The sequence below is a fragment of the Poecile atricapillus genome, chromosome 2 (genome assembly GCF_030490865.1).
Source record: "Poecile atricapillus isolate bPoeAtr1 chromosome 2, bPoeAtr1.hap1, whole genome shotgun sequence".
Classification (NCBI taxonomy): domain Eukaryota; kingdom Metazoa; phylum Chordata; class Aves; order Passeriformes; family Paridae; genus Poecile; species Poecile atricapillus.
In genome coordinates, this window is record NC_081250.1 from 89,768,846 (window position 1) to 89,780,894 (window position 12,049).

The 12,049-nt window shown below is 37.7% G+C and overlaps 1 protein-coding gene across 1 annotated transcript in view; it reads right to left on the bottom strand.

Annotated features, from left to right (window-relative positions):
* The window catches only part of LPCAT1 (lysophosphatidylcholine acyltransferase 1), a 65,726-nt gene that overhangs the window by 12,605 nt on the left and 41,072 nt on the right, over positions 1-12,049 (bottom strand). The window contains exons 10-12 of the mRNA XM_058832869.1: positions 9,969-10,094; positions 4,220-4,373; positions 3,251-3,349 (exon numbers count right to left, since the gene is read on the bottom strand). Coding sequence (XP_058688852.1) covers positions 3,251-3,349; positions 4,220-4,373; positions 9,969-10,094 — 379 coding nt within the window. The remainder of the gene's footprint in view (positions 1-3,250; positions 3,350-4,219; positions 4,374-9,968; positions 10,095-12,049) is intronic.

Here is a 12,049-nt window from a genome sequence, read left to right on the forward strand (position 1 = left end):
TGCATATGTACGGTGCTTTAGCCTGAGAAATGAACCTGAATACTTCAAATCATCTGCACCAAATTAATTTTTTCTTCATTAAGCTTTCTTAAAATAACTCATTTTGCCTGTACAATGTAAAATGAGAGAAAAGAGTTTTTGAAACATTTATGTCTCCTTTTCAAGCATGATAGCATTGAAAATACCAAACCATGTAAAAAGTGCTGTTTTGGAAATTTCTTTTTAATTTCTCTACATCATTGAGAAGGTGGGAACTGATGAGATTGAACAAAACAGGCATAAGTATGTATTTTTCACACAAAAGCTGTTGCCACAAGACAGCACACCTTAGTGGAATAATATTGAAGTTCCATGGAAGAAAACATATGCTCAAACCAGGAATCTCACCTTTTGCACCCTGGCACCTAACCTGCCCACTCTTTCACAGGAACAGGGAAAAGAACAAGACATTTCTTTAATATAACCTGCTACATTTTCACAAAACAAGTAGATAATATTGGGTGGTCAGTATAAACACCATATTGACAAGATTTATAACAGCCTTTAGTTTCTTTAGCAGCTTGGAAGGGAAGGTGTAGTACTTAGAGTGCTGCTCTTAGTCCAAATGCCCTGGCAAGGCAGGGTCACCTAGATACCCTGGTATCCAGAGGCAGGATAGGTGTGTTTGGAATGTGTCCAGAAAGAGAAACTCCACAACCTCCCTTGGAAGCCTTTTCTGGCACCCTCAACATAAAAAAGTTCTTCTTCATCTTGAGTTGGAACATCTTGTAATTTAGTTTATGGCCATTGCTCCTCATTCTGTCATTGGGCACCACTGAAAAGAGTCTGGCACCATTGTCCTGACACCCACCTTTGAAGTACATACATGCATGAATGAGATCCCCTATCAGTCTTCTTTTGTGCAGACTAAACATCCCCAGCTCTCTCAGTCTCACCTCTTTAGAGAGATGCTCCAGACCTCTCATCATCTTCGGTGGCCTTCACTGGACCCTCTCTATTCCCTCCTTGTCTTGTGCTGAGGAGCCCAGAACTGGACACAGCACTCCAGATGTGGCCTCACCAGGGCCGAGCAGAGGAGCAGGATCACCCCCCTTGACCTGCTGGCCACACTCTTCCCAATGCACCCCAGGATCCCACTGGCCCTCCTGGCCACCAGGGCACTGCTGGCTCATTGTCAGCTTGCCATGCAGCAAGACTCCCAGGTCCTGTTCTGCAGAGCTGCTCTCCAGTAGGTCACAGCCCAGCCTGTGCTGGGATTGGGGCTTTTCCTCCCCAAGTGCAGGGCCCTGCACTGGCCCTCATCGAGGTTTTCTCTGCCCAACTCTCCACAGCCTATAGAGGTCCCACCGAATGACAGCACAACCTTCACATGTATTTCCCATTCCTCCTACCTTCACATGTATTTCCCATTCCTCCTAGTTTTGTATCAACTCCATATAATGATACTATTTTTCAAGTTCTTCATTCATGTACTATACACTTTAACTTTGAAAACTTGTAGCTATATTAAATGTTGCACTTTTACTGAAAGACCTAGCACATGGCAGAGGACAGCACTTGTTCAAAGTCACACACTCACGAACTAGCTAGGTCCTTCAATGGCTCCAGGTAAGCTGTGTGAATATCTCATTGTATGTGAAGTCAGGACAGGAGGTAAAAAAGGATTAAAAAAGGTTCTCTTTGCTTTTTTTTTTAATCCTAGAATAAGCAAAATGTCCTCAGCTTGAGACTTCTCTTAACCCTTTCACCATCACCAGCAGGATAAAATAAGCCATACCTGCTTCCCCTTGCTGAGTACTTCCCCTTCTTAATAAATACATAAAGCTTCTTTGTAGTTTTACATCTAACTTTGTACTGTGTAGTTAACAAAGTGACTCCAAATTACGTACTATGAGTTAGAGAGTGAAGCAGATAATGAAGAACAGCAGTTTTTCTAAGAAACAGTTTAATTAACTTCAAGTGCTTCCAGAAAGAAAATAACCATCTAATCTGAGCTTTTCTTTCTCTTAAATTATATACTTATATTGCACATTATGAAACATGACAGTTAAATTTAAACAAAAAATATCTTCCCAAACCCCCTTTACATTTACTTCAAATTTTTTCATTTTAGAACGAAGACACAGAACTGACCAAACAGTACCTGACTATTTTTCTATGCCATTTTATGCTGAAATGGACTGAGTTAGGACAGAGACTTACTTTCTTCTTTTCCCTCAGAAGCAGCAATAAATGCATCTACTAATGGCAAATTTCCCACAATATTTGTAGGAACCAAATATTTTTGCTCCTTCCATGTTTGCCAAATTTATTGGATTCTGGCCAAAAGGTAAGAATGATATATGTGAACACTAAGCATTCACAGGAGTCTCATTTCTTCAGCAAAACGTATCTAAAGTCGTCATGCTGAAGAACCTGAATACAACTACATAGAAAGTAAGGCTGCAGTGTAGCACCATGCAATTGAATGCTCTGAGCACAATGCATTTACTAGAGAAGACAGCATCAAGACTTAGCACTTCTCAGTTTTAGTAACACTGAAGACTATGTGAATTCTGGGCAAAGGGAAAAGATGATGCAGGATGAAGCAGAGTTCGTATGTTGAAACAGTAAAATTAAAGAAATTAATTTAAAAGTAATAAATCAGAAACCCATAGGTTAAGCATTGCTGCTGTCACTTTCCCAAAAAGCTTGCATTAACAATCTACGGTGATGCTACAACAAACCACTGAGGCTAGAGCAAGATCAGGAGCACTTCTGGGAACCATCAAGTCTGGGCAAAGACTGCAGGACCACCACACATACATGGTAGGACTAAGGGAAGAAAATTTTAACAAGAAAAAAGGAGATAAAAATAATCTCTATTAATATGTAGGAATTTTTTAAAAAATACTTTAACAGCTTGAAAAATTAGATTTGTTGAAACATTCTAAGAGCAGCAACTACAATTCAGAAGACTGTTTAGAGGAATCAATACAAAGGACTTGAGCTTTCAGACTTAATTTGCTAAAAAGGATTCTACCAGAGTTCTACAAAGAACTTCAAGCAGCAAGCTTTCATAATTTTACACAACTTACACTTGCAATGTATTCCCTATTAACACAAACTCTTAATCTAATTTTCCATTAATATTATTTTAAAATGCAATTAAGTATTAAAAGGAAATGTGGAAACTTCTATTGAGTCTAATGCCAGTATTAATAGTTTCTAAAAATAAGTAAACTATAAAGAACAAGAAAATACAGCTTACCTGAAATGCCAACTGAATTGTTTCCAACGTTTTGGATGGCTTACAGACAACTGACAGAGCAATGACAAATTCCCGAATGTCAATTACACCATCTTCATTCTGTGAAGGAAAACCTCCCCTCAAAATAGTGCAGTGTCTGAGAATTTTCATAAATAACTAACAGTTGCTAAAAATGCAGAATACTCAGAAAGATTGTTACATGTGCCGTGACAAAAAACCAGTCTCACTGAAATGAAATCACACAAGGACAAGAACCTGGGTGAAAGCTCTGCAGATTCTTTTCACAGTCTCAGTCAAAAGTCACAGTTTAAATATTCTTGGAAGACAGTGCTGCTACTGTCACCTTTCACTTGCATATTTAAGATTTTTCCATTGAACCATCTGAATCACTGGGCTGAAATTAAAACCAGAGAATCAGAGGACAACGCACCCTAATTTAAGCCCTGAATACACGACATCTGCTCCAAGAGAGAACACTGTGGACATATCCACCTCCTGGTCCAGACAGCACCTCATCCAGACAAAGATAATCGTCATTTCCCCATTCTGACTGATTGCCAGAGGAATGAAAAACTGGCTCATTCACCAAGATCCTTCAGGTTTCAGGCCCATAGAAGAACAGATCATTTATTTACAAAGTAAATGAAATATCAGCTAACAGACACTGCATTCAGCTCCAATGAGCAGCAGCAGAGGTCTAGCCTGACCCTGCCCTTCCTCCTCTTTTTTACATCTAGAAAAAATACAGTTTTTGTCCAGCTGATATACCTTTTAAGTTCTACCTGAAGGAATGCTTTATTTAGCTGGTGATAGGTGCCCTTACGTCACTGAAAGGGAAGTGCAGTAAGAAATTTTATGGTGAAGTACTCAGAAATCAAACCTCAGTGAATTCAATTTAAACAGAAGTAGGTTAAAGTGAAGTTTACTACCAAAGGTAGTAGAATTTTTAAACTTAATGTTGTTTCTTACCTCATCAAAAAGTGAAAACATACTTTCTAATGTCTGAGAAACTGGAAATTCCAAGTAGGCTGAAAATTCTTTGAGATCAACCTTTACTTTCTTCATTTTCATGGCACTTGCAGCATATTTATTGAGATCATCTTCAAGTGTTTCTGGCTTCAGCCTATAAAGTGTATTATTTTTGCACATTTTAAAAATCAACCCAGTTTTAACAATACATATTTCAAAATATCAAATGAAAAAATGGATAACAGTGTAAAACATTACAAAGTCTGGATTAAGAATTATTACACAATTTTATTATAAAAGAATGTATTTCTGTAATTTTAAGTCTCCCACTAGTTCTCAATTTGTATTAGGAATTACTACAAGGGCTTAAGAAACATGGACAACCTCATGTCCTTTAGTCTACCTTGATTACAAGCTGTATGTGTAAGTAGTTCAACAGGAAGAAACACAGTCTAGAACTAGCTAATAAATTCCAAGCATGAAGAACTAGGTGGAAGTTAGGTCACCTGAATATGGCTGTATTGTGGAACAGTAACATAAACCAATTATGTTTCCAAATTTACTAATGTCACTGAACAGGAAGGACATGATGCATCTTACCTAAAAAAAAATTCAGGGATTACGTAAGAGTGATTATACTGTTAATCCTGTTTATCAGTCCTCATTTTTCACATTCAGTCTTGAGTTGGACACCATTATGAGGTAACCTAAACAAAATTCTTGCAGTTCCTACAGTGACAGAATTTCCTCAGTCCTTCCCCATTGCAAAACCAGACTTTGACTGATGAATGAACAGCTTTATACTTAGGTAGATATCTACTGCATGGTTGTTGGTTAGTTGTTTGCCTAAGTCAAGCTTCCTGTTTTGCCTTTGCTAAAAAAAACCCCCAAAACAACAAAAACCCAAACCAAACAAAAAAAACTTCAAAAAACCAAAAAACCCCAACAACCCATTAAAACCAAACAAAGCCTTATCAAATAATCTTACTATGGATAAAATAAAGGGTACTGGAGGTATGATGCAAAGGCAAGCAGCTTTCCCTCCTAATACAACATCAAGCAGATCTGGATCACATCTCCTCTGAACTGATTTGGGGTAACTTGGGCATCTTTCCACTCGGAAGACAAAAGATACCAGTAAAGTCTCCTACAATGTCCTCCTGCAGTTGCCTGTTTTGCTGCTTGCTGCTGCAGGCAATGTAGAGTAGTAATTCACACAACTCAAAAGCTAACACCAGAACTGTTCTCGGACTGCAGCTGGGACTCCTCAGCAGCTTCCTCTCAGTAACAAAAATGAATAAAATGCTTAATAACAGCATTCTGAGTAGCTTCTGAAAAAAGATAAGAGCATTTCTAATAGGAAGATGATCTGATACATCAGCTCCAGAACTTGATTGCTTGCTGTAGTGACCCTTCCTAAACATCACAACTTTTAAGTAAAAATACAACTCCCATGTTGTCTGTTGTGACCTATACTGGCTTACCGATATGTACTAACTAAAACATGCCACAACCTGTGTTTCTGGAAGACCTGAACATGCAAGAATTCTTCCAGAAACCCATGGCTCCTATAGAACATTCACAAGTTCTTCATCCTAGCATTAAAGCATCTAAAGAGCTAGTCTTAGTGTAAGAGTGAGACAGCCTACTGCAAATATTCATTTTTCTTGATCAAGTAGAAAAGTAGAAGGAACAATAACAAAAAAATCCATAGAGGATTTGAGATGTACACAGAACTCATCTTCTCACATGCAGGATTACATGCAAGAAGTGTCCACTGATAATACATCCCAGACTAGAGGCTGAAATGGATTTTAACTGTAGCACAAGGACAGCTGGCATCTAAATCATCCCTTGAGATAAGCCCCCACTGACGCAGAATATGTAGTGTGACATTTGTCTCTAAATCGGAGAGATTTTTTTTGCAATTAATTGTCTTCTAGAACTGAGGGAGCACTCATTTGGCAAGTAGCACTCAAGACTTGCAAGATCTCTGCTTCAACAGTAAATAAGCCTGAAAAGCTATAGAAGCTTGAAGGCAAAATCTTGTACGGGAAGTAACACAGCTCACCACAAATCTTACAGGCATCTTGTGGTTTATGTTTTGTAAATACAGAAAGAGATGTGAGGCAATCTCAAAAGCAGTATGTGGATCAGCGAGGCAAACTGTTTCAACTTCAGTATGACTGCATTGTACTTCTGGTAATCCAAGGTGGGCTCACTTCCCTCTAGCCCTTCAAAACCAGAAAGTAATTAATATGTTGATGACCATAAGCTGCTAAACCGAAGTCTTCAGAAGCCACGTGCAAGTCTCATAATGGGTTCTGAACCAATATGAAAAGGTTTGAATGTCCTAATTCCTTTACAATAGTTACTTTTATCCCAATGGAGGCCAGAAATTATAGAAAGCCAACAGCAAATGTCTTCTCTCATGAAACCATGCTTGTTGGCTTAATAGTTTCCACGGAAGATCTAGGCTTCATGATATATAAAATTATTTTCTGTTGTGGTGTTTTGTTTCATTTTTTAGGTCAGTGCACACTAAAGAGAACAAGAAGTATTCCTGAATCCATGAAGATGGAAAGGACATTTTTCAAGATTAACAGCTCTGGACATTAAATTCTTCACAGTAGACTTCACAAGGAAAACCAGATCCCTGAAGGTAGAATATTTTACAGCATAATTATCACTATTTTTAGCAAGTAAGCTAGTTTTAGCTGTATTTGACTATTTGAAAACAAGCTCATTTCTAGCATGCTGGGAATCTGCCAATAACCTTCTAGTGTCTCAGAGAGCTGGAAGAACAGCTGGATCTTGTAGCTAGCTACTGTAAACTGCAAGCACAGAGAAATATGCCCTAAGCCAGAAAAGCACAATACATTCACTTTTATGTCTGCTGACATACTTCTGTGCAACTTCTTGCCATCATAGAGCAAGTATACTGCAAAAAAACGGCAAAACAGACCTTCTTGAATACTCTTGGCATACCCTGCCTTGATCCACAAAAGCAGGGGCTACCATGGTTGGTATTTGCTGTCATGCCTGATCCATGATCACCTCCTGTAGCAGAGAGCATTGCTTTTATCACAAATTCAGATGGTAAACATCCTCCAGAGCTTTTCCCCTTGTTGTAGATGACCTCTGACCACTCTGAAGTCACAGCACAGGTGACTGTGAGCTGTGAGGGTTATTACTCTGGGGACACAAAGTTCTACCTACAGTCTGGACCACCATTTCAGGCACACATGGAAAGCAGAAGTCTGCATTGTAGTCTGGATGGCAGAGGCTGTTGAGCAAGAATAGACGGGCAACAGGCCTGAGGTCCTTGCAGACCTTGGTAGCCTACAGCTGATTTGACTAAAAGGATCCTCATGGTCAACTTGATGATGTAATATTGGGAATTAGAACTAACAGAAGCTTGAAACAATAGGAGCAAATCAATTCAAATCAGAACTCAAGGATCTCCTTGCAGGCAACTACCCTAAAGCAGCTCATAAGAAGTATCTCATAAAAAAGACAGAGGCTAGACTTAGTTAACTGTATTAACACTTCCTGAAGAAGATATCCAAAGAGGTCTTTAGTAAGGCAAATAATCCAAACAAAATTCAATGGCCAGAACATGGCAATAGATCCAGTTCAAGTAAAACTAGAGATTCACTTTAAACAGTGGGGTAATTAATTACAGATTAATTAAATTAAGCAGAGGATTTACAATGTATGAAAAAAGATATGAAAGCTATAACATAGACTGCACATAGTTTAACAATTAGCTCATTGGTCAGACATAAATTATCAGACTGAAGAGAAACATGACTCCTTGAGGAGTAATGAAGGCACAATTTGAGAAGATAAGTCTATGATCAGTTGATCTCATTGATAAAGCAGTCATTTTATCACAGAGTTTGGTACAAGCCAGCTGTACAGCTCTGTTAACAGAGCCCAAGCACTTCCTTAGATGAAGCATGAGAACTCAGTGCTGCGCCTGCATGGATTCTGGACTGGATCCCTTCCAGCTGAGCACAGGCTAACCGAATTTTACAGACAATGATAATGAATCCTGTAGACACAATGTGCGCAGAAGTAACTCTTCAGTACAGCAAACTGAGGTGTAAAGTTGATTTCAAAAAATCTAAACCAAAAAGAATTCTGAATTTACCTTACTATAAGAATCTTAAACCTGGGCATTACCTCGAAAGTACGTCATTGCTCAAAAACAAGTATTAAAACTGAATGAAAAATCCATTGGATAAAATTTACTGTTCTAGTTACTTAGGGACGCTAGTGGATGATCTTAATGCCTCCCTGGCCTCAAAACCTTTGAATAAACAGCAAAATGACTACATTATTATCAAATATGCATTAGAGATGAAGTCATATTACAGTCTTCATCCAATTGTGCCAGAAAAATACCATCATAATATCCTTCTTATTGGCACATGCCCAGATTCAGAGAGGATTACATTTCACCAGTGATTAATTGCTCATACCAGAGAAAGAACTTCTGCGCTGCAGTGAACCTCACTCACAAATGCATGTAACTGTTTCAGAGGCCAAAACAAAACCCTAGAAAAGCATAATTTGAAAGAACAGCTTTAAATTGAGCAGACAGAAGCCAGACAACTTAACAAGAGGATTAAACTGAATCCCGGGATTATCAACTGCATAATAAGAGACGTGGGTGGTTGGTTTGTTTTGTTTTGCTTGTTTTTCTTCCCTAGTAGTGTAAATTCAGAGCCTTTTAAACAAAATAAGACTCTTTTCCCTTAGAAGTCTCTCCAATCCTAATGGAAGTTTTTCAGATGGAAGTCCTGACATTAGATTAATATATGTCATCTGAATTCATGATGTGTGCTGTTCTACATTCTTTATTCTCCAAGAGAGCTTTTTCTTCTTTATTTTCATTTATGTACAGAAGCTGAAGGAAAAATTAGCGAAAGGAAATGAAATACACAATGGAAACATTAAACTACACTCTGTACTTTCAGGCGATGAGACAAGAAAATGAAAAAGGGTGTTTGCATATTGAGAGTTAATAGGATGAGGTTGTACATTTAATTCATGGTTGCTCAATATGATCACTGAAGAAGCAGGAGAAACATTTGAAAACAGCAGCACAGTCTACTAGTCGGTTTATGTAAAATTTTCAGGTTTGCTGAGGTTTTTTTGAAAGGTAAAGCCAGCAGGAAATGGCATTATGGGAAGAAAGAAGAGAGGACCCATGCTGCATGCACTGACCTACAGCAGCATTAGAAAGTCCATCTGGCAGTGACCTGCTCAAATGATCAACCACCATGTTCTCAGCGAAGGGTGACCCCTCTGTCCTCACTATTACAAGGTTAATCCAGTCACAAGATTGCTATTGTCAGCCCTTGTTTTCCCTCCACAGATGTCTCCACAGGAAACAGCAACTGACTCTTTAACTGAATCAAATATTGGGAATCCCACAGTACTCCTGATCCTCTTCAGAAAGTGTCTTCTAGCTCAGGAATGAATGCTTCAGACTCACTCTACTCTCTTGTCAGATGGAAAATAAGAACTTTACAACCTCCTCCAGTCATTGGGATTCAGGGGTGCTGCTTGAAAGTTAAGTACGTTATTGTTTCAGTTTTATACTGGTGTTTCCCTGATTGTGTGATGACAACATTCCATATATATTTATAAATGCAATATTGTTACATGATAGAAAAACTATATAAACATAGATATACAATAAATATGCACCTTACATATAAATATTGTATATGCTCACCCAAGGCTCCTCACAAGCTTTGCAAATTCTAAAAGACACGTATCTGAAGGTAGACGAAGCTGTCCTTCAGCCAAAGCCAGCTGACAGTCTTCAAATGTGTAGTCTGTCACTGAAACTCCCAACGCCCTCAAATAAACCAAAGAAACACTGTAAACAAGACACTCCAAGAAAACTGACCAGAATAATCACTTTTTTCACAGCAAAAAATCCTACAACAACTATGCTCTCCATTCTGAAAAAAAATATAAGGACGAGCCCATAAAAGTAAGTTGACACAGAGAGAATGAAATATGGTACACGATCCATTGCAAGGCATCTGTTTTGACTGAGTCAAAATATGCAAGAACACAAGGCAAAAATTAGGCAGTGTAAAGACTTTCATAGATGTATTTCATATAAGTAAATAACTAGGGTTTCAAGATTTTTAATCTAGAACACAAATATATATTTATTAACAACTGTGTCCAATATTTTTATTAATATTAATTTATTGATGTGTTAGCGCAATCACCTGAGCAGACCAGCTATTACCTTCAACCAATCTTATTATACAAAAGGCAACATTTCTTTATAAATAACAGCTAGAACACAACATATAAAAACAAGTAGAGTTGACCTCTAAGCAAGCAAGTTATTTTTAAATGTATGACATAAGAAAGGTAGCAAAATACACCCAAGCCTTTATTCAACAAACTATTCAGTATTGGTTTTTGCTCCACTTCTAACTTGATGCTCTGTAGTAATTGTAGTGCCATAAGATAATTGATGGAAATCGTGATATTATAGCTGCCCTGCATTTGCTGTGGCAAAGTTGAGAGAAAGACAGTGTGGTGTGAAAGAGGCCTTTAAGAATTCAGTGTACAAACATAAGATACAATTTAGAAAGCCAACACAGCTCTATATAAATCTGCCACATTTCTTATTATACTTTATTTTACTTATTGTAGTAAGGAGAATTATCTCCTTTATGCAGTCTTTTTTAGCTTGATGAAATCTTTGCAAAATTTTTTTTTATTTACTTACCTTCATTCTTTCCCTCTACAGTTTGTCTACCTTACTGCTAACCACCTTTTTCATATGGGAAGTTAATATACACTAATGGCAAGATTGATGCAAAACCCTGAGGCCCACCACACTAATTTTTGCTTTGAAAACTCTGTGTTCAATTCTGTGCTCTATTATAAATAGTTTGACCTGTAATGGCAGTTAGCTGTTATGCAAATAATTTCTGTCAAACAGTCTCTTCCTCAGAATCTCATTCTAAGGCTTTTGACTACCAAAGTAAATAACTAACATAAGACAGTTCTCTTCTGTCCACCAATTATCAAACTTCAGGAATTCTGATATATAGGACATGCACTAAACTTTAAAAGTACCAATCAGGGTTTCTCTCCTCTTTACGGCTGAGAAAGTCAAACATTCAGGAAGAACACCTCACTAATAAATATTCAAGTTCAAAAGTACCAAATATGGCAAAAAAATAGATAGTATTTGTAAGCTACTGTAGTGATTTTTGCTGAATAGACTCCCCCTTCCTAAGAAGAAACAACAAAGAGAAAGGAACAAAAGGATAAAGCCAACTAAACCAAATGATTTAGGTACATAGAAAAGTCATCTTAAAAGCAGTGTTGAAAGTTAGATCGCCTCATACTGGTGATCTAAGCAATTAAATCCAGCTCCTCCAAAATTTTCTCCGCTTGATCTGTTCTTATTTCATCAATCCACTCCTCCTATGAAGTATTACAGCAGTATTTTTAAAGCAGTAAACCACCTTAATGGAATGGACAAAATTCTTGTGATACCCTACCTCACCCCACAGATGGGGGTTAACATAGCAACAAATGTGTAAAACAGATTAAGAATTCCCCCATGCTGTGGGGATTTAAATCCTTTTCCGAGTTCAACCTAAGAGATAGGTATTATAGTATTATATATACTGTCTTATAGTATTCAATATAGTGTTGTATTATACAAGATGAAATCACTGGTATTTTACAATACAAAATCAATTTTCCTCAAAAGAAGAAAAAGGAGTGGATGAAAGAAACAGAGTCCATCCAGCCAGTTGAGATTACTTCCTA